Source organism: Vipera ursinii, assembly GCF_947247035.1.
Source record: "Vipera ursinii genome assembly, chromosome: 5".
In the NCBI taxonomy this organism is placed as follows: Eukaryota; Metazoa; Chordata; class Lepidosauria; order Squamata; family Viperidae; genus Vipera; species Vipera ursinii.
Window position 1 is genome coordinate 3656896 of NC_139518.1, and position 23569 is coordinate 3680464.

The 23569-nt window shown below is 48.2% G+C and overlaps 1 protein-coding gene across 1 annotated transcript in view; it reads left to right on the forward strand.

The window, feature by feature from the left end:
• Positions 1-23569, forward strand: part of LOC310641158 (DIS3-like exonuclease 2) — a 90748-nt gene that overhangs the window by 32301 nt on the left and 34878 nt on the right. Inside the window, exon 5 of the mRNA XM_083363988.1 lies at positions 20140-20219. Coding sequence (XP_083220114.1) covers positions 20140-20219 — 80 coding nt within the window. The remainder of the gene's footprint in view (positions 1-20139; positions 20220-23569) is intronic.

The window sequence follows — 23569 nt, forward strand, 5'->3', positions numbered from 1 at the left end:
AGCACTCACACCGTCTGGAGGCAAGCAGTTCCACTGGCTAATTGTCAGGAAATTCCTCCTCCTTGATGAGTTTCCATCCGTTGCTTCTTGTCCTGCCTCCAAGTGCTTTGGAGGTTGACACACACACATAAAACACACACACACACACACACACACACACACACACCTTCTTCGTCGCAGACCGTTAGAGATTGGAACGCAGCTATCACGGCACTCAGAATCTTAAGGGACCTTAAGGTAAAGGTCAAGGTTCCCCCGCACATGCGTGCTAGTCGCTTCCGACTCTAGGGGCCGGTGCTCATCTCCGTTTCAAAGCCGAAGAGCCGGCGCTTGTCCGAGGACGTCTCCGTGGTCATGTGGCCGGCATGACTAGACGCCAAAGGCGCACGGAACGCTGTTACCTTCCCACCGGAGTGGTCCCTATTTTTCTACTTGCATTTTTACGTGCTTTCGAACTGCTAGGTTGGCAGAAGCTGGGACGCGTAACAGGCGCTCACTCTGTTCCGCGGCACTCGGGATTCCACCCGTCAAACTGCCGACCTTCCGATCGACAAGCTCAGCGTCCTAACCCACTGAGCCACCGCGTCCCTATGGGACCTTAGAGGTCTTCTAGTCCAACCCCCCCCCTTTGCTCAAGCAGGAAACCGTCCCATTTCAGACAAACGGTTTGCCCAATCTCTTGTCAAGGTTCCGAGCGACGAACTCAACGAAGCGAGCCCAGCTGAGGCGCTCCGATCGATAAGGCAAAACTTTGTTGAGTACCTCATTTCAGGGAAGGTGAACGGAAAAGCAGCCCTGCTTAATTGGCACCCAATTCGCTGTATTAAAAGTATGGAAACCTCCCTCCCCTTATGAGGGCAGGTCAGTTCTCCAATTATAGGTCAGAGAATCGTCACGAGAGAACGTCTTTAGTTCTCAGTTAACAAACCTTGGAAGTCCTTGGCTCCATTTTTTTCCCCTCTCTTCCCGCCGGGTTTGTAGGCAACCTAAGAAGCATTAATGGCTGAAATAGCATAAGCCTTCTTCGAAGCTTGACAGTCTCTCCTTCGCAAACGTCTAGTGTTGGAGCATTCACAGCTTCGGGAGGCAGGTAGTTCCACTGGTTAATTGTTCTAACTGTCAGGAAGTTTCTCCTTAGTTCTAGGTTGCTTCTCTCTTTGATGAGTTTCCATCCGCTGCTTCTTGTCCTGCCTTCAGGCGCTTTGGAGAAGAGCTTGACACCCACCCACCTCTCTTCTCGGTGGCAGCCCCTCAAAAGTATTGGGAAAATGCTATCAATGTCTCCCCTAGTCCTTATTGTTAGACCAGACATATCCAGTTAGAAGACAGGGAATAGGATAATGGGTTGAGAGGGACCTTGGAGGTCATCTAGTCCAACCCCCTGCTCAGGCAGGAAAACCTATAGTACCATTTCAGGCAAATGGCTGTGCAGTCTCTTCTTAAAGACTTCCAGTGTTGGAGCATTCACCACTTCTGGAAATAGGTTGTTGCACTGATTAATTGTTCTGACTGTCAGGAAGTTTCTCCTTAGTTCTAGTTTACTTCTCTCCTTGATTAGTTTCCATCCGTTGCTTCTTGTCGTGCCTTCAGGGGCTTTGGAGAAGAAGTGGACCCCTTCTTTTTAGTGGCAGCCCCTCAAATATTGGAAGACTGCTATCATGTTATACCCTAGTCCAGGGGTAGGCAACCTCGGCTCTTTTATGACTCATGGACTTCAACTCCCAGAAAGTAATAATAATAATAAAAATAATAATATATAAAGTTGGAAGGGACCTTGGAGGTCATCTAGTCCAACCCCCTGCTCAGGCAGGAAACCCTATTTCAGGCAAATGACTGTCCAGTCTCTTCTTAAAAACCTCCAGTGTTGGAGCATTCACCACCTCTGGAGGCAGGTTGTTCCACTGGTTAATTGTCGTAACTGTCAGGAAATTCCTCCTTAGTTCTAGGTTGCTTCTCTCCTTGACTAGTTTCCATCCATTGCTTCTTGTTCTGCTTTCAGGTGCTTTGGAGAATAGCTTGACTCCCTCTTCTTTGGGGCAGCCCCTGAGATACTGGAACACTGTTATCATGTTACCCCTCACCCTTCTCTTCATTAAACTACACATACCCAATTCCAGCAACCGTTCCCTATATGTTTTAGCCTCCAGCCACCTAATCATCTTTGTTGCTCTTCTCTGTACCCTTTCTAGAGTCTCGACATCTTTTTTACATCGTGGTGAACCAAAACTGGACGCAGTATTCCAGGTGTGGCCTTACCAAAGCATTGTAAAGTGGTATTAGTACTTCACTTGATCTTGATTCTATCCCTCTGTTAATGCAGCCTAGCACTGTGTTGGCTTTTTTTGGCAGCTGCAGCACCCGGCTGGCTCTCATATTGAAGTGATTGTCTACTAAGACTCCGAGATCCCTCTCACAGTTACTACTATTGAGCAAGGTACCACCTATACTGTAATTCTGGGAGTTGAAGTCCATGAGTCATAAAAGAGCCGAGGTTGCCTACCCCTGCCCTAGTCCTTCTTTTCCTTAGACTAGACATACCTATTGGGTGAGACCGGGCTCAAAACCAGAAAACTGTGAGAGGGACCTTGGAGTCCCAGCGGACGATCACTTGGCTATGAGCCAGTCGTGTGCAGCAGCCGCCAAAAAAAGCTAATACAATCCTGGGTTGCATAAACAGAGGCGTGGAATCAAGATCACGCGAAGTATTAGTACCGCTTTATAAAGCCCTAGTAAGACCACACTTGGAATACTGCAGCCAATTTTGGTCAGCATATCAGAAAAAAGATGTTGAGACTTTGGGAAAAATTCAGAGAAGAGCAGCTAAGATGATCCCAGGCCTGGAGACCAAAACGTACCATGAACGGCTGCGGGACTTGGGTTTGGCTAGTCTAAAGAAAAAGAAGAAATAGGGGAGACATGATAGCGGCGTTCCAGTATCTGAGGGGCTGCCACAAGGCAGAGGAGGCCAGGGTTGTTCACCAGAGCACCAGAGGGAAGGGCGAGAAACAATGGTTGGAAACTGACCAAGGAGAGAAGCAACCTGGATTTAAGGAGAAACTTCCTGACAGTGAGGACAATTAACCAGTGGAACAGCTTGCCACCAGAAATTGTGAGCGCTCCATCACTGGAGGTTTTTAAGAAGAGACTGGACAATCACCTGTCTAAGATGGTATAGGTTCTCCTGCTTGAGCAGGGGGCTGGACTAGAAGACCTTCAACGTCCCTTCCAGCTCCTATTCTATTCTATTCTATTCTATTCTATTCTATTCTATTCTATTCTATTCTATTCTATTCTATTCTATTCTATTCTATTCGCAAAAAGGAGAACTCGAGATGAGAACTAAGTGGGTCCAGAGGCCGCCCAAGGAATTAACTCAACCAGCAACCATCGGAAAAGTTCCAGGAAGGCCTGGTGCCAGCCTGGAACTCGAACCCAGGGCCTCGTACCCAAGAGACAAGAGCTTCTGCTTTGCCTAGATGACCTAATAAATAATCTCTCCTCTGGCTGACGCTCAGCGTGTGGCTGCTGCCGGTTTTTCCATCTGAATTCCTCCCCTCTTACTCCTTTGTTGTGGTCGAGATGGGGCAGGTGACGTCAAAGTTCCTTGAACTCGCAAGGGCCTTGACAAGCACAATTATTTTGAAGAAGAGGGGAAAAGAGAGAGAGAGAGAGAGAGAGAGAGAGAGAAAAGAGGGAGAACGAATAAAAAAAAATTGGCACAAAAAGCCCTGCAGATCCTGCCGGTGAACCGTGACGGCTGCCGCTGAAACGGCTGTTATGATTAAGTCGAAGAAATCAAATCTTTTGCCCTAAGGGGGAAACCCCGAGTTCACCCCCGCGGGAAAAAAATATATATATATCAAGATTTGAGGATCCGAAGTCTATTCGGAGCCAAACTCTTCTCCCCCACCCCTCTTTCCTCCTCCTCCTCCCCCCCCCATTCCTCCATTGGCCTTTTCTTCCAACGTTGGACTGTAGTTCCAATCGTCCCCGGCCAACGCGGAGCTGGCAAAAGCCCATATCGCCCTCCCACGCCTCCAGAGGGTGTCGATTCGGACAAAGTCAATCTGAAATTAATTTCTTCGGCCCGGCCCGCCCCCCCTGCTCCGCCCCCCCCCCGCCCCGGTCTTTCTCGGGCCAAGTTAGGGAGACCGAACGTAACCCCAACTAAATCAAACCGAAAAAAGATGCCAGAGCATCAAAGCCTCATGGAGAGAGAGACCGCTGGCTCAGAACAAGCTCCACACACACACACACACACACACACACACACTCCGTCTCCCCCCACCCACCCCGCGTATTTTTAGCTTGCGGCCCACCCCCTCCTCTTACCACCCACACACACACACACACACACAAGGCCACAAAAAGTGGGAAACTTGCCTTGGAAAACGCGCCCCAGCCAAGATGTTAAGGACTTTGGAAAGCGGAAACCCGGTGCCAAGCTTTGATGGAATGGATCGGGCACCCAGCTGCCTTTTGCGCCAGCGTGCACCGTAGCGGTGTGTACACACACGCACACACACACGCAAACGCACACGCACGCAAAACCTATGTCCCTGAGTCCTCCCGCGAGGAAGATGCTCGGGGTTGGCAGGCTTTTAGGAAAGAGAGGCTTCTATTTCTCTCAAAGGTGGAAAAAGGTTTCTCCAGGCTGCCTGTGCCAAGGTTACCGTGACAGAGAGCGCCTGGTTTTTTTTGGGAAGAGCAGTTCTTGACTTGAAGGGGTCAGATGGAAAACCGGGCCGGAGAGGGATGGTTTTAATTTAAAAAAACGAAGGAGTCAGCAACAGCAGCAGCGGCTGCACGGAGGCAAATTGACATCCAGAGCTGCCTTGCCACGGAGCGGACCCCGGGGCCTTCCTCTCCGCCTTCGGGCTGCCGGTTCCCAACCTTGCTTGTCTTCTGCTCAGGCGCCAGGCCGGTCTGGACCCTCCGAGGAAGAGTTTGCCCCCGTGGTTGCTGACTGGCTTGCTACCGATGCCCGTATTGACTTATTAGATTGATCCTGGCTTTTATTGTTTTTGTAAGTAACTCAAGGTGGCGAGCGTAGCTACTGCTGCTGCTTCCTAGTCCTCTTGTTCCTTGGAACAACAACCCTGTGAGGTGGGTTGGGCTGAGGGAGAGGGACTGGCCAAAAGTCACCCAGCTGGCTTTCCTGCCTAAGGCGGGACTAGAACTCCCCGTCTCCTGGTGATTGGCCCAGAGTCACCCAGCCGGCTTTCCTGCCTAAGGCGGGACTAGAACTCACCGTCTCCTGGTGATTGGTCCAAAGTCACCCAGCCAGCTTTCCTGTCTCAGGCGGGACTAGAACTCCCCGTCTCCTGGTGAGTCAGCCGGCTTTCCTGCCTAAGGCGGGACTAGAACTCACCATCTCCTGGTGAGTGGCCCAAAGTCACCCAGCCGGCTTTCCTGCCTAAGGCGGGACTAGAACTCACCGTCTCCTGGTGATTGGCCCAGAGTCACCCAGCTGGCTTTCCTGCCTAAGGCGGGACTAGAACTCACTGTCTCCTAGTTTCTAAGCACGCACCTTTACAAAACTAGCTCTCGCAGGTACTTCCTTTTTGCGCAGAGCCCACTTCTCTGTTTTTCCCTCCAATAAGCTAGCGGGATGGACTGGCTGTAGGGTGGAAGGCAACTCCCGTTCCTGTTTGGCAACGTTTAGTAACGTGGGTAGTCCTCGACTTACAACTTTTCACTTAGCGACTGCTCAGCGTTACAGTGCTGCCAAAAAAGCGACTTACTCGCACTTACGACCATTGCAACATCCGTACCGTCAGGGAGTAGAAAATTGGGACAACCCGGCATGTGTTTTGCGACCTTCCCAGCCGGCAAAATTGATGGGGGGGGGGAGTCGAATTGGCTCAAACGATCGCCTGGTTTCCTTAAAACGACTGCAGCGATTGGCTTTAACGACTGCGGCAAAAAAAAAGGTCGTGAAACCAGGTGTGACTCGCTTAACGGCCGCCCTGCTTAGCCACGGGATTTCCGATTCCCCTCCCCCATTGCGGTCGTAAGCCGAGGACCCTCTTGTATTGTCAGCAAACCTGGGCTAAACGTCAGCTCTTTCTGCACGTTTTGCTCGCCAAACTCCAGGAAACTGTTCTAGGGCTCTTCTCCTGCGCCCTTCCTTTTTTCCTCAACCGTTTCCTGAATGTTTTCCCTTTTCGATTTCGGCTCTTCCCACAGAGCCACGCTGGCATTTCCCCCTCTTCGGGAAAATCCTTCTGCTATTGTGCTTTCCTTTAGAGCAGGGGTAGGCAACCTGGGCTCTTTTATGACTCGTGGACTTCATCTCCCAGAATTCCTGAGGGGAAAGGGAGAGGTTTCCAAGCTGAGCCATGTTGGCTCAGGAATTCTGGGAGTTGAAGTCCACGAGTCATGAAGGGGCCATAGTTCCCCCATGCTGGCTCAGGAATTCTGGGAGTTGAAGTCCGCGAGTCATGAATGGGCCATAGTTCCCCCACGCTAGCTGAGGAATTCTGGGAGTTGAAGTCCGCGAGTCATGAAGGGGCCATAGTTCCCCCACGCTGGCTGAGGAATTCTGGGAGTTGAAGTCTGCAAGTCATAAAAGAGTCACAGTTCCCTCACGCTGGCTGAGGAATTCTGGGAGTTGAAGTCCGCGAGTCATGAGGAGGACATAGTTCTCCCACGCTGGCTGAGGAATTCTGGGAGTTGAAGTCCGCGAGTCATGAGGAGGACATAGTTCTCCCACGCTGGCTGAGGAATTCTGGGAGTTGAAGTCCGCAAGTCATGAGGGGGCCATAGTTCCCCCACGCTGGCTGAGGAATTAAGGGAGTTGAAGTCTGCAAGTCACGAAGGGGCCATAGTTCCCCCATGCTGGCTGAGGAATTCTGGGAGTTGAAGTCCGCAAGTCATGAAGAGGCCATAGTTCCCCTATGCTGACTGAGGAATTCTGGGGGTTGAAGTCCGCAAGTCATGAAGGGGCCATAGTTCCCCCACGCTGGCTGAGGAATTCTGGGAGTTGAAGTCCGCGAGTCATGAAGTTCCCCCACGTTGGCTGAGGAATTCTGGGAGTTGAAGTCCGCAAGTCATGAGGAGGCCATAGTTCCCCCATGCTGACTGAGGAATTCTGGGAGTTGAAGTCCGCAAGTCATGAGGAGGCCATAGTTCCCCCATGCTGGCTGAGGAATTCTGGGAGTTGAAGTCCGCAAGTCATGAAGGGGCCATAGTTGCCCCACGCTGGCTGAGGAATTCTGGGAGTTGAAGTCCGCAAGTCATGAGGAGGCCATAGTTCCCCCATGCTGGCTGAGGAATTCTGGGAGTTGAAGTCCGCAAGTCATGAAGGGGCCATAGTTGCCCCACGCTGACTGAGGAATTCTGGGAGTTGAAGTCTGCAAGTCATAAAAGAGCCAAGATTGCCTAGCCCTGCTTTAGAGGAACCATCTACCCAGCCTTTTCCATGAACGTCTGCCACGAGATCGTTCTGCAATGTGTCTTTTTTAAGTCTTGAGTTTTCAAAACGAAGACATATTTTGCCTGGAAGGAAGCTTGAAGTGGAAAAAGAGGAAGGCACTTTTAAAATCGGAGGACGACACTGAAAAAGTGAACTTACAACCATTTTTCACACTTAACGACCGTTGCAGCATCCTCCCCCAGGGTCACATGATCAAAATTGGGTTGCTTGGCAACCAACTCATATTTACGACGGTTGCAGCATCCTCCGGGGTGATCTGCTTTTGCGACCTCCTGACAACGGGGAAGCCAAGCTCACTTAACAGCCTAACAACTGCAAGGATTCACTTCACAACCGCAGCGAGGAAAGTCGTAAAGTGGGACAAAGCTCCCTTGGCCAACATCTCACTTAGCGACATAAATTTTGGGGCTCCACTGTGGTCGTAACTCAGGGAGTCTCTGTAGGACAGGACGGAGCAGAAAAGAATCCTTCGTTTGGCCAAACGTTTTATTGGACGCCCAAAGAATTTGTCTTTTTGGTGCATAAGCTGTCAGCGTACGAGCAGAACAAAAAAGTCATTACAGAGAGAACAAAGTAATAATCGTTATAATAATGACACCAATAAGAGAAGGTGGTGGGACAGATGAGAAGGTTAATAGTAAAGCCATACTACATGGGTAAATATACTTAGACCAGTGATGGCGAATGTTTTAGAGACCGAGTGCCCAAACTGCAACCCAAAACCCATTTATGTATCGTCGGGGGGGCTGGGTGGGCGTGGCCCATTGTGGGGGTGTGGCCAATTTAGTGGGCGTGGCCAATTCAGTAGGCGTAGCTGCGGTGGTGACGGCAGACTGAGCGGGACTAAAAAGTTCAATCAATCAATTCCAATTTTGCGAGATCTTTTTTTTTTTCCCCCGCGAGAAGTTGAAATTGATCGATTGATTGAACCTTTTTTTTTTTGCACACGGCAGCGGAGGCCTAAACCAAAAAGGTGTTATAAAACCCAGCTGAAGGCCTAGGACTGGGGTGACGGCGCACATGCCCACAGAGAGGGCTCTGCGTGCCACCTGTGGCACGCGTGCTATTGGTTCACCATCCCGGACTTAGACATCAGACAAGACTGTGGCAATTAGGTGTTCAGCAGAGTGATGGAGGAGGGGAAAAAACCGTCTCTGTGTCTAATTGTTTTGGCATCGCCGTTTCTCGGCCGAGGGGGCCAGCATTGTCCGAAGACATTTTCTGTGGCCATGTAGCCAAAATGGCTACCGTCTTTCCCCGAAAGTAAGGCCCAGCCCAATAGTAAGCCCTACCTTGATTTTGGCAGATGGGTCTAATATAAGCCCTACTCCAAAACTTGAAGTCTAGTTTTGAGGGGGGCACGCCCCCCCAAATCAAGCTAGGGTAGGGCTAGGGGGAGTGAAGCTACCCCACGCACCCCGCAACCGCTTACCTTACCGGTAGGACCACCATAGCCAGGCCTCCCACACTCCGACACTGACTGCTTCTGCAGCCGCTTGCTGCCATTTGCTGCAGGACGCCAGGTGGCGCATTGCATTGTTGCTGCTGCTCGCCACTTCCGCTCATCGCACGCTTCGGGCTGCTTCTGTTCCTCGCATGCTTTGGGCTGCTTTTGCTTGCTCGCGCAACGCTTTGGGCCACTTCTGCTTGCTCCTGCCACGAGCAGCGGGCGTAGCCCAAAGCGCTGTGCGAGGAAACAGAAGCAGCCCAAAGCCTGCGTGGAGCAGAAGCGGCACGAAGCACCATGCCGTGTCCTGTCATTGTCAGCGGCAACAGCGCAATGCACCACATGGCGTCCGACAATAATACCCGGTGCTTCTTTTGGAGGCAGAAAAAAATATAAGACTGGGTCTTACTTTGGGGGAAACACAATGTATGCCAAAGGTACACCGAACGCTGTTACCTTTCCACCAAAGTGGTATCTATTTACCTACTCGCATTTGCACGCTTTTGAACTGCTAGGTCAGGGCTCTTCAAACGTAGCCCTTTTATGACTTGTGGACTTCAACTCCCAGAATTCCTCAGCCAGACACGCTTTCCTCCACAGGGAAAGTGGCTAAAAAAGTCAAGATGGCTGCTACAGCGAGGCCAGAGAAGCTCCGCCCTTTTGGGATGCATATTAAAAAGGGCTGGAGCTTTCATCACATCATGTATCTAAAAACTGGGCCAAAGTTTGGTAAATCTGAGACATTCGAAGTAACTGCAGCTAACACAGGGCTTTTCAACCGGTGGTACGGGTACCACCTGTGGTACATTGGTACCTGGCAGGTGGTACACGGCCATCCTAGAAAAGTGGTAGCGGGGGAGGGGAATGAGCTGAACCGGTGGCAGCACCACACAAGCCTGAGCGAGAGACGGTTGGAGCTGCAGGGCTGTCGGGGCTCAGCGGAAGCACCAGGATCAGTGCCAGGATCCACTAATCCTGGCACTTCTGAGCCCAGAAGAAGCGCCGATCAGCTGGAATGTTGCAGTATCTCCAGGGTCTTCTGATTTAGATCCAGATGCTTGGCAACTGATTCATATTTAGGACGGTCACAGTGTCCCAGGGTCATGTGAAGGGACCAAAACCTGCTGCAACCCCCCAGCAGATGGGGTGGGGAATAAAAACCAAACACCACCCCCAGACACACACACCCGCTGCCAATCCTCAACAGAAACGCTCACAACAATGAAAATCTCGGACAGGAGGAAAAGCACCGCCGGGCGGGCAGGCAGGTGTCTTGCTCGGCTGTGGCTTGAGAGGCGCTTTTTTCAGTGCCATTGTAACTTCGAACAGTCGCTAAGCGAACTGTTGTAAGTCGAGGACTACCTGTACTTCATCACTTTTTTCCTTTTTGGTGGGGGGGGTGTCACGTTTTTGACACCTTTCTTGGTGTCTGGTAGTACTCAGATGTTGCCATATCCTAAAAGTGGTACAATGGGTGAAAAGGTTGAAAAGCTCTGAGCTAACAAACTCAGTACCTTTAACCACTGAGCCATCGTGCCCTTTGTGGGAGCCCAAAAGCAGGAGCAGACTGGTGACGCCTTCTCAGACTAACTATTAGAAAGCTTAAACTTTCGTGAATCACAGCTGGCTACTTCAGCGATTGCTATGGCTCATGAATTGTTGGTTTTTCCCCCCCGTTTATTTCTTTATTTAACTGGTAGGGTTGTCCGTCTCCAACGCCTACCCAGGCATCTAAAAAATAAAATAAAATTAAAAACAAAAACAGCAGGCTGAATTTGTAAAGTAAAGTGCTTGGCATGCACTGAAAGTCATCTTTCTCGACTTTTCACGCTGGAAGAAGCCTTAAAATAATTGTTAGCTGTCGGTGAGCCCGTGCATAAAAATTGCAAAAAAAAAAGGAAAGGAAAAAAACAAAACAGTTTCATAATACAATTCGTTTTTACCCCACGCTGCTCATTTTTCACGACCTTTGTAACAGCAGCCAAGCAGCAGGCCGGAGCTGGGTCACAGTGCATAAAAATTCCCACTGCGGCGAATTCTCGCGCTGCTGCGCGGCGTGCCGAGTTCAAAAGGCGATGTTTATTTATTATTATTATTATTATTTTCCCAATGAGGATCTCTTGCAGAACCCTTGGCTTCTGTGAAACCCTAGTTGAGAACGGCTGCTATAGAGCGGAGGTCCCCAATCTTTGCAGCTAAGGGGGGGGGGAGAAATTCGGCGTGCACAGCTGAACTCACACAAGCAGTGGGCCGGCATTGCATGCAGTTGCACATGCTGTGTGTGCATGCGTGTGCGTGCTGGCCCGCCGCATAGGAATCGAGTTGTGCACACACATGTGCACTAACCTGGAGCTCATGCGAGTCGAGCACCACGTGGGTGTGCTGCAGCCCGGTTGCGAATAAGCCACAGTAGGCAACTAAGACGATCCAAGGCCTGGAGACCAAAACATATGAAGAACGGCTGCAGGACTTGGGTTTGGCTATTCTAAAGAAAAGAAGAAACAGGGGAGACTACATGATAGATGTATTCCAGTATCTGAGGGGCTGCCACAAAGAAGAGGAGGGGGTCAGGTTATTCTCCAAAGCACCAGAGGGGAGGACAAGAAACAATGGTTGGAAACGGACCAAAGAGAGAAGCAACCTGGATTTAAGGAGAAACTTCCTGACAGTGAGGACAATCGTCCAGTGGAACAGCTTACCACCAGAAATCGTGGGCGCTCCATCACTGGGGTTTTTTAAGAAGAGACTGGACTGTCACCTGTCTGAGATGGTATAGGTTCTGCTTGAGTGGGGGGCTGGACTAGAGGACCTCCAAGGTCCCTTTCAGCTCCTATTCTATTCTATTCTATTCTATTCTATTCTATTCTATTCTATTCTATTCTATTATTCTATTCTATTCTATTCTATTCTATTCTATTCTATTCTATTCTATTCTATTCTGTTCTGTTTGTTCTGTTCTATTCTATTCTATTCTATTCTATTCTATTCTATTCCATTTCTTATTCTATTTCTATTCTATTCTTTCTCCTGTTCTATTCTATTCTATTCTATTCTATTCTATTCTATTCTTTTCTATTCTATTCTATTCTATTCTATTCTATTCTATTCTATTCTATTCTATTCTATTCTATTCTATTCTATTCTATTCTATTCTATTCTATTCTATTCTATTCTATACTATTCTATTCTATTCTATACTATTCTATTCTATTCTGTTCTATTCTTCGAAACATTTTCAGATAAAAGCCAAGGAAGTCCAGTTGCCTTTCCTAAAAAGCACCTTTGGAATAACGCATAGGAATTGGCACAATACCTCCTGTTGAAAAGATATTTTAAGGAAGAAATAATAATAGAATAGAATAGAATAGAATAGAATAGAATAGAATAGAATAGAATAGAATAGAATAGAATAGAATAGAATAGAATAGAATAGAATAGAAGAGTTAGAAGGGACCTTAAAGGTCTTATAGTCCAACGCCCTGCTCAGGCAGGAGACCCTATCCCCAGTGGTATGATTCAGCCGATTCGCACCACTTCAGCAGAACCGGTAGCTAATTTTTTGTTGCCCAGGCCCAGAATGGACTTCTGGAAGCAGTATCCACACAGAGAACCAGTTGTTCACATATTTGAATCCCATCACTGCCTATATCAGGGTTAGGCAACCTTGGCACTTTTATGACTCGTGGACTTCAACTCCCAGAATTCCTCAGCCAGCCACGCTGAGGGAAAAGGGAGAGGTTTCCAAGCTGAGCCATAGCTGGCTCAGGAATTCTGGGAGTTGAAGTCCACCAGTCATAAAAGAGCCCAGGTTCCCTACCCATGGCCTATAGTACCATTTCAGACAAATGGTTGTCCAGTCTCGTGTTAAAAACTTCCCGGCACTAAGGTGGCCTTGGGTCTCACAGACGGTGGGAAAGGTGAAGCACCACGCTTCACCAAAGAGTCGGAAAGATTTAGCCGAGGGATTCAAACCTGCTCTATCCCCTGCACCGCTGCTTCACCAGACAGCTGTGGTAGACTGATCAACCGTTCTATTTAATTTATATGCATGCCTTTATTATTTTTATAAGTAACTCAAGGTGGCAACATGCATAATACTCCACACACCCCCTCCTATTTTCCCCACAACAACAAACCTATGGGGTGGGGTGGGCAGAGAGAGAGAGAGTGACTGGTTTGAAGTCACCCAGCTGGCTTTCCTGCCTAAAGCAGGACTAGAACTCACCATCTCCTGGTGACTGGCCCAAAGTCAGCCAGTCAGCTTTCATGCCTAAGGCGGGACTAGAACTCACTGTCCCTTGGCGTTTGCCCCAAAGTCACGCAGTCCGCTTTGACACCAAAGGTGGGACTAGAATTCATTATTTCCTAGCGATTGGCCCAGAATCACCCAAGCTAGCTTTCACGCCTAAGAACTAAGAACTAGCACTCCCGTCTCTTGGTGATTGGCCCAAATTCACTCCGCCAGCTTTCCTAGCTAAAGCAGGACTAGAACTCACCGTCTCCCACTTTCGAGCCAGGTACCTTAACTACTAGACCAAACTGTCTCTCTGTTATTTATTTATTTATTTATTTATTAGTACTTATGTGGTGGAAATTTAGCATTTTCTCCCTGGCTGCAACCTGACGAGCGCCCTGTGTTAGCGATCCCAGGGTTTGCGTGCGTGTGTATGTGCATGTGTGTGTGTGTGTGTGTGTGTGTGTGTGTGTGTTGTTGTTGTTGTTAACGTACACCCCCAGGCTGAATCTCATTTCGATCCGCCCCTTGCCTTGGCTTCGAGCGAGCTTCACCACGGCAGCCCGACTTTCATTGTCTCCGGCTTTCCGAATTGGATGTCCTGCCGACTTGCTCAGAATTGGCACAGCGGCTAATGGGGCGACGCGGGGGGGGGGCCTGCCTCAAATGCCAACCGATGGCAAAGCCGCTTCATCAAGCCGTTGCTCTTTAACAGCCGGTTAATTTTCACTTTTTGCAATTTTCTCCCGTGCTCAGAAGGAGAAACTGTTTGCAAAGAATGCCAGCCTTTCTCTCTCTCTCTCTCTCTCTCTCTCTCTCTCTTTCTTTCTCTGCCGCGGTCCTTTGTCCGTAAAAGGTCAGGTTCCTTCCCCCCTCCCCCGCATCCTTCCAGGCTTCGAGGAAGTTAGAGCAAATTTGGGCTCCTGGCAGGTGGGCGTCATGGGATCACGGTTTCATTAACACCCTACAGACTCAATTAACCCCCCCCCCTTCCCTCTTCTCCCAGGCAAACAATGCAACAACTCAGCTTTTTCTCAACTTTCTCACCGAAACTTGGATTCGGTATTCCAAGCGTGGTCTTTCCCGCTTTATAAGGCCTGGGTCAGGCCCACGCTTGGACGATGGCATCCAGTTTGGGGCACCGCCATATGAAAATGACGTCGGGACTCCCGCAAAGAGGGCAGAGGAGAGCAACAGAGAGGATTGGGTGGGCTGGAGGCTAAAACATACGAAGAACATAGGAAGAATCTGCATGAAGAAGATGCTCCGTCCTCCAGCTCACGGTTTGTCCCAAAGAGGCTTTTTTTTTTCTTTTCCCCAAGAGGCAACGGGACTTCCTTGATTTTCCTTGAAGACGTTCCCCTTCTCATCCCAGAAGCTTATTCAGTTCGGTTACAGGAATTAGGTATGTCGCGTCTAATGAATAAAAGAACTAGGGTGGGGGACACGATAGCAGTGTTCCACTGTTTGAGGGGCTGCCCCAAAGAAGAGGGGGTCCACCTATTCTCCAAAGTACCTGAAGGCAGGACAAGAAATAACGGGTGGAAACTAATCGAGCAGAGAAGCAACTTGGAATTAAGGAGAGGCTAAAATTTATGAAGAACAGTTTCAAGAATTGGGTATGTCTAGATTGATGAAAAGGATTAGGGGTGACATGATAACAGTCTTCCATTATCTCAGGGGCTGCCCCAAAGAAGAGGGAGTCAAGCTCTTCTCCAAAGCACCTGAGGGCAAAGACAAGAAGCAACGGATGGAAACTCGTCAAGGAGAGAAGCAACCTAGAACTAAGAAGGAATTTCCTGACATTGAGAACAATTAACCCGTGGAACATCCTGCCACCAGAAGTTGTGGGTGCTCCAACACTGGAGGTTTTTAAGAAGAGACTGGACAGCCATTTGTCTGACATGGTATAGGGCAGGGGTAGGCCACCTTGGCTCTTTTATGACTCGTGGACTTCAACTCCCAGAATTCCTCAGCCAGCCATGCGGAGGGGAAAGGGAGAGGTTTGCAAGCTGAGCCATGCTGGCTCAGGAATTCTGGGAGTTGAAGTCCACGAGTCATAAAAGAGCCAAGGTGGCCTACCCCTGGTATAGGGTTTCCTGCCTGAGCAGGGGGTTGGACTAGAAGGCCTCCAAAGTCCAGTGGTGGGATTCAACCGGTTCACACCACTTCGGCAGAACCGGTAACTAATTTTTGGTTGCCTAGGCCCAGAATGAACTTATGGAAGCGGCATCCACACAGAAAACTGGTTGTTCACATCTTTGAATCCCACCACTGCCAAGGTCCCTTCCAACTCTGTTATTCGGTTAAGGACGAGGGGTGACGGGATAGCCGTCTTCCAATATCTCAGGGGCTGCCCCAAAGAAGAGGGAGTCAAGCTCTTCTCCAAAGCGCCCGAAGGCAGGACAAGAAGCAGCGGATGGAAACTCATCAAGGAGAGAAGCAACCTAGAACTAAGGAGAAATTTCCCGACGGTGAGAACAATTAACCAGTGGAACAATCTGCCTCCAGAAGCTGTGAGTGCTCCAACACTGGAGGTTTTTAAGAAGAGATTGGACGACCCTTGGTCTGAAATACTGTAGGGATTCCTGCTGGAGTAGGGGGTTGGGCTAGATGACCTCCAGGGTCCCTCCCAATTCTGTTGCTCGTAGCTTCCCTATCACCGGAGTCGTTCCCTCTTTAGAGCAGCATTCCCAACCTTGTGCCCCCCCCTTCCCTTCCCTGCATCGGTCCCTCCGTCCCTGAAACCGTGCGCCTGGGGTCTGCCATCCCTGATTGGAGCCGAACATCCCGGGATCCCGTTGTGGAGCATGTTCCCCAGCTGGGCAAGGAGTCCGGAATTCAGCAGAGCATCGTTTTACACACCAGGCTGCCAATGTACACACTTCTCCTTTTTGACACGAAAGTAGGGGAAGAGTGCATCACCGCTGCTCTTTATGCAGATGTGCGGTCTGGATTGGACTCCAGGCTGATCCCTGCTCACCGGCCGGGTGGGGGAAGGATTGTATTCAGCATGGAAAAAAGTTTTCTTGCCCGGGGCTGTTGAATCTGGCCTTCCTCTCCGCTGCTCTTCCTCCCTCTCCCCCGTTTCTCCCCCTCCCCCCAAAAAATTCCCACGTTTTCTTCTCATTTTCTCTGTTTCGTTGTTGGGACAAATTGCCTGCAGCCGTTGGGCGAATTCTATCTGGTCTCGTGAAAAGAAGGACCTGTTGTAAAGCAGTTGAGTAAGGGCTCACGTAGGCTGGGGTGACATTCCAGTGTTTGAGGGGCTGCCCCAAAGAAGAGGCGGGGGGAGGGGTGTTTTCCACCTATTCCCCAAAGCCCCCGAAGGCAGGACAAGAAGCAATGGGTGGAAACTTAACCAAGGAGAGAAGCAACCTGGAAGGAAGGAGGAATTTCCCGACGGCGAGAACAATTAATCCGTGGAACAACCTGCCACCGGAACTTTGGGAATGCTCCAACACTGGAGGTTTTTTAAGAAGAGACTGGGCAGCCATTTGTCTGGAATGACATAGGGCCGTGGTGGCGAACCTATGGCACGTGTGCCACAGGTGGCACGCAGATCCCTCTCTGTGGGCACGTCCACCGTCGCCCCAGTCCTGGGCCTTCAAGCTGGGTTTTATAAAACCTAAATTTTGCTTTAGGCCTCTGCTGCCGTGTGCAAAAAAAATCAATCACCAGCTGCCTGCAATTAGTGCAGGTTCGAGTCCCACCAGGCTCAAGGTTGGCTCAGCCTTCCGTCCTTCCCAGGTAGGTAAAATGAGGACCCAGATTGTTGGGGGCAATTAAGCTGACTTTGTAATAATGCCGCTTGGGGTGTGTGTGAAAGCACTAATAAGCAGGCATAGACATAGAATGAAGGCTACTGCTAAGTTTGTAAGCCGCCCTGAGTCTTCGGAGAAGGGCGGGATATAAATGGAATTAAAATAAAAAATAAAAAAAATAAAAAATTAATTTAAACTTCTCGCAGAAAAAATAAAGATCTCGCCAAGTTGGAATTGATTGATTGAATTTTTTAGTCCCGCCCACTGCAGCCACGCCCACCAATGGGCCACGCCCACCCGGCACCCGACGATACCTAAGTGGGTTTGGGGTTGTAGTTTGGGCACTTCCATCTGGAAATGGTTCACCATCGCTGGTATAGGGGTTTCCTGCCTGAGCAGGGGGTTGGACTAGAAGACCTCTAGAAGGTCCCTTCCACCTCTTGTTATTCTGAATTAGCATATAGTGAGTAAAAAAGCCAGTGGCGTTCTACAGGCAGTCCTCGACTTAACCACACTTCATTTAGCGACCGTTCGAAATTGCAACGGCACTGGGGGAGGGGCAAAAAAATGACTTAGGACTGTTTTTCACCCTTGCAGCGTCTCCCCCCCCCCTCCAGGGTCACATGATCAAAATTCAGACACTTGGCAACTGACTCCTATTTATTTTTATTTTTTTATTTTAATCCCATTTATATCCCGCCCTTCTCCGAAGACTTTATGACATTTGCAGTGTCCCGGCTCACGTGTTTCTCTTTTTTGCGACTTTCCGCCAAGCAAAGACAATTGGGGGGAAGCCAGATTCCCTTAACGACCGTGTCACTAACTGAACAACTGCAGTGATTCATTTAAGCACCGGGGGGGGGGGCAAGAAAGGTCGTAAAATGAGGGCCAAACTCACTTCCGGAATGTCTCACTTAGCAACGTAAACGTTGGGCTCAGCTGTGGTCAGAAGTCAAGGATTGCCTGCATTGAATTTCCCCCTTTTTTAAAAATAATAATAATAATAATAATAATAATAATAATAATAATAATAATAATAATAATAATAATAATTATTATTATTATTATTATTATTATTATTATTATTATTATTAATTTAATTTATATACCGCCCTTCTCCCGAAGGACTCAGGGCGGTGAACAGGGCAATACATAAAAACAAGTTACAAAAATTAGAAATTATTAAAAAGTAATTAAACAGTGCCAATAATAAATTAATACAGATTGAAAATTAAAATCCATTTATAAAATCCCACCCCGTCCCATCAGGCCAGGCCAGCTTGTTTCAAAGAGATGGGTTTTAATGGCCAGGCCGACTGATTTTTCCCCCCATCCTTAAGTGAACCTCTGTTGCACAACGTTGCAATCGACACCCACTTTGCCAATTTCCAGCAAATAATTCATCTCTCTCTCAAGCCGCTATTCTTGACTTTCTTTTCTCTCTCTCTCTCTCTCTCTCATTTCAGGTTTGTTTTTTTCCTCTCCTCCAACTCAAATTTAGCCCACTGCTGAGTCATTGTTAAAACACAAAAACCAAAAAAAACCCCTAGTTTGGGTGACTCCACGCCAAATTAAGACGTTTTTCACCTTTCCTTTCCATCCTTGGCCTTCTCTTCTTCTCCTCCTCTCCAGAAATTTGCCAGAAGGGGCTCCCGGGAAGAGCTTAGAAATAACCGTATAACAGGATTGTAAGGGGACCTTGGAGGTCATCTAGTCCAACCCCCTGCTCAAGCAGGAGACCCTACAGCATTTCAGACAAATGGCCAGTTTTGTTTTTGTTGGTTTTTTTTCCTTAAAAATCTCCAGTGATCGGAGCACCCACAACTTCTGGAGGCATCTTTGTTCTGTTGATTAATTGTTTTCACTGTCAGGAAGTTTTTCCTTAGTTCCAGGTTGTTTCTCTCCTTGATGAGTTTCCATCCGCTGCTTCTTGTCCAGCCTTCGGGCGCTTTGGAGAAGAGCTTGACTCCTTCTTCTTTTGGGCAGCCCCTGAGATACTGGAAGAATGCTATCGTGGCACCCCTGGTCTTTATTGTTAGACAAGACATACCCAGTTAGAACACAGAGAATAGAATAATGGATTGGGAGGGACCTTGGAGGTCATCTAGTCCAACCCCCTGCTCAGGCAGGAAACCCTATACCATTTCAGGCAAATGGCTGTCCAGTCTCTTCTTAAAAACCTCCAGTGTTGGAGCATTCACCACTTCTGGAGGCAGGTAGTTCCACTGGTTAATTGTTCTAACTGTCAGGAAATTCCAGGTTGCTTCTCTCTTTGGTGAGTTTCCATCCGTTGCTTCTTCTTCAGCCTTCAGGTGCTTTGGAGAAGAGCTTGACTCCCTCTTCTTTGGGGCAGCCCCTGGGGTACTGGAAGACTGCTATCATGTCCCCCCTCGTCCTTCTTTTCTCTAGCCTGTCCATACCCAATTCACAGGGCCTGCCTTCCTTCCTTCCTTCCTTCCTTCCTTCCTTCCTTCCTTCCTTCCTTCCTTCCTTCCTTTCTTTCTTTCTTTCTTTCTTTCTTTCTTTCTTTCTCCCTCTTTCTCCCACTTTCTCTCGCTCTTTCTCTCTCCCTCTTTCTCCCTCCCTCCCTTTCTTCCTTCTCCCTCCCTCCCTCCCCCCCTTTCTTTCTTTCTTTCTTTCTTTCTTTCTTTCTTTCTTTCTTTCTTTCTTTCTTTTATAAAACTAGACAATGTCTAACAATCAGAAAACGGAGGAGCCAGTTCCTCCAATCATTCCTCATAGGTTTTTATCTCTACTAAGCCTTTACTAGCCTTTACTAGATCTTCAGGGCTGAACCTTGCTTTCCATCCGCAGTTGTAAGGCAGGGAACTCGGTTCAATTCATCTAGGGCAGCGTTGATGTGTGGGTGGTGAGATTGCAGCGTGCGTTTGTGTGTGTGTGTGTGTGTGTGTGTGTATGACTGTAGGGGGAAACGGTCCTGACCTGTGCCATTTGAGAAGAACCACAAACACTTTCTCTTAACAAAAAAGAGTGGAAAAAACTAGCCTTTTTTCCCTACAGGCCATGTGATTCGTTCTTGAGGTTTGGAAAGCGGGTTGATATTCCAGCCTTTGATGGTTGCGTGTCATTTTTGGGGGAAGCTGGTTGCTCCCATCAGCTTTTCCCGGTTACTGCTGCTGCTGCGGCTGGTATCCTGGAGAGCATTGCCTAAATGATTTTTTTCTTCTTTTTCTTCTTCTTCCTCCCTCTCTCTCTCTCTCTCTTTTTCCTTCCTTCCCTTCTCTCCCTCCTGCAGATGAAACTCTCATTTACTTTGGACAAGGAGACCGGGATGCCGCAAGGCTGCTACAGCTATCAATACCGGGACAGCAACAAGTAAGAGAGGGATTAACAGAGAATTAATAGAATCGAGATCACGTGAAGTGTTAATACCGCTTTACAAGGCCTTGGTAAGGCCACACCTGGAATCCTGCATCCAGTTGTGGTCACCACGATGTAAAAAAAAGATGTTGAGACTCTAGAAAGAGTACAGAGAAGAGCAACCAAGAGGATCAGGGGACTGGAGGCTAAAACATAGAAGGAACGGTTGCTGGAATTGGGTCTGTCTGGTTTAATGAAGAGAAGGACGAGGGGGGACAGGATAGCAGTGTTCCAATATCTCAGGGGCTGCCCCCAAAGAAGAGGGAGTCAAGCTATTCTCCAAAGCACCTGAAAGCAGGACAAGAAGCAACGGATGGAAACTCATCAAGGAGAGAAGCAACCTAGAACTAAGGAGAAACTTCCTGACAGTTAGAACAACTAACCAGTGGAACAACCTGCCTCCAGAGGTGGTGAATGCTCCAACACTGGAAGTTTCCAAGAAGAGACTGGACAGCCATTTGTCTGAAATGGTATAGGGTTCCCTGCCTGAGCAGGGGGTTGGACTAGATGACCTCCAAGGTCCCTTCCAATTCTGTTAAAGGGCTGCATATTGTTCCTTTGCAAGTAACGCACTGGGCATCCCCTTCTTCCCCCACTCTTGTGTGGAAGGAATGGGTGTGATTGGAAGCCTCTGACCCGCAATGGGAGGTGGCAGCTTTGTGTTGGTAACATAAGTTAACATCACCTGAACATGATGGGTTTTCTTGCAGATGTTTCATTACCAGTGCACTCATGAAGGTACCTAGTTGGGTCGGGAAATGTCTGCAAAGAAACCCACCCAAGCTCAGAGACCACCAAGGGCTCCACACTTCTGACCACAGGTAGTCCTCAGCTCCAGCCCAAAATTTCTGTTGCTAAGCACCACCCAAACCTCATTTCCTCCTAGCACTGATGAAGTTACCTAAGTGGGTAATGAAATGTCTGCAAGAAAACAACCAAAGCTCAGAGAGCACCAAGGACCCCAAGTCCTCCTCCTCCTCCTCCTCCTCCTCCTCCTCCTCCTCCTCCTCCTCCTCCTCCTCTTCAGACAAATGGTTGTCCAGTCTTTTGTTAAAAACTTCCAGTGTTTCAGCATTTGCAACTTCTGGAGGCAGGTTGTTCCACTGATTTACTTTGTCCTCACTGTTAGGAAATTCCTCCTTAGTTCTAGGTTGCTTCTCTCCTTGATGAGTTTCCATCCGTTGCTTCTTCTCCTGCCTTCAGGCAAAGCTACGTAGAGAAGGGAAAGGCCTAACTGCTATTTCTGATCCCAAATTCTTCCCTAATTGACCTTGAGATAACTTTGATTTAATGGAGTTTCATCAGAATGGAAAACAGTGCCTGGTATAAGGTAAGATGAGATGAGATGAGATGATAAGGTAAGGTAAGGTAAGGTAAGGTAAGATAAGATAAGATAAGATAAGATAAGATAAGATAAGATAAGATAAGATAAGATAAGATAAGATAAGATAAGATAAGATAAGATAAGATAACCTTTATTGTCATTTTCTTTTTACTGTGGGCACAACGGCACACACCAAAAGTGAAATTTAGCTGCACGCTCTCAAAGTGAAACACATACATGACACACACCTAAACAGACTATATATAACATATGTGTAGGCCGACACCCCTACACATACATAACAAATATTAAATACTTTCCATCTTGAATATATAACGGAAGGAGGAAGCCTGGGAGTTCACAAGGTTAGTGCTGTATGGAATGAAACTATGGTTTAAAAAACAGAAATGGGTGTTTCCAGTCTGTAAGAGAGAAAATTGGGGGGAGGAATGCACCTAAACCCCCATCTCTGGAGGTTTGGGAATCGGTGCTTCCTGCTCCATCTAAGTGTTACACATGCTGCATCTTCTCACATTCAAAAAGGTGATTTGAAGCAGCGACCATTTCTAAGGGCTCCAGCGATGTGGCGACAGCAAGCAATTCCAAACAGGCAAACATACATCCACACATACGCATCCTGCTCCCGGCAGCTTTGTACATTTGCCAAGATGTGGCGTGAAGGGTGTGCGTGTGACAATTTAGGCTGTCCTCATTTAAGCGCACCAAGAGACAGTGCGGCACACCCACTCAACGGGTCAAAAAGTTTAAAAAAAAAAACCTTTCCTTAACAGAGAGTTTTTTGCAAAGGTGGGCCCTGGCTTGCTTCTCCAGGGCCAAACAAAGGCGTTTTAATTCAGATAAGTTGTCGGCCTCTAAGCTGATTTGCTGCTGAAATAAATTTAATCTGGCAGCTGTCGCCGTTCCCAATTTGTCTTTTTTTTAATAATAATAATAATAATAATAATAATAATAATAATAGTAGTAGTAGTAGTAGTAATAATAATAATAATAATAATAATAATAATAATAAGAAGAAGAAGGAGGAGGAGGAGGAGGAGGAGGAGGAGGAGGAGGAGGAGGAGGAGGAGGAGGAGGAGGAGGAGGAGGAGGAGGAGGAGGAGGAGGAGGAGGAGGAGGAGGAGGAGGAGGAGGAGGAGGAGGAGGAGGAAGAAGAAGAAGAAGAAGAAGTTGGAAGGGACCTTGGAGGTCATCTAGTCCAGCCACCTGCTCAGGCGGGAAACCCTATACCATTTCAGACAAATGGCTGTCCAGTCTCTCTCTCTCTCTCTTTTTTTTTTTTACGTCTGTTCTGCTTTCTCTGTATTTATTACGAAGCATTTTTAGCGCGGTGTTTTTCAAACCTCAGCCATTTTAAGACCAGTAGACTTCAACTCCCAGAATTCCCCAAGCAGCATTTGTGGACTGCGGGTCCCAGAATTCCCCATCTAGCTATGCTATAGCATCTAGTCCATGCCTCTTAAAGTGGCTGAGGTTGACAAACATTGTTTTAATCAGGGGTCTTCAAACGTGGCCCTTTTATGACTTGTGGACTTCAACTCCCAGAATTCCTCAGCCAGGAACGCTTCCTCCACAGGGAAAGTGGCCAAAAAAAGTCAAGATGGCTGCTACAGGGAGGCCAGAGAAGCTCCGCCCTTTTGCGATGCATATTAAAAAGTGCTGGAGCTTCCATTACAATATGTACCTAAAAGCTGGGCCAAGGTTTGGTAAATCCGAGACGTTTGAAGTAACTGCATCAGTCAAAATTTATTAAAAAAAAAATAGCAGAGAATCAGTCGTTGGAAAGTACCAACTCTTGCCAAACCAACTTGCAGGGGTTTCTCCCCAAAATGTCTTGCAATATGTCAACGAAGAACTCAATCATCCAGGCCAAAAGTATCTTAAAAAAAGGTTAAATCATGGCAACTGGACCAAGGCTTGTTAATCTGAGACGTTTCGTTACTCATCCGAGTAGCTTCATCGG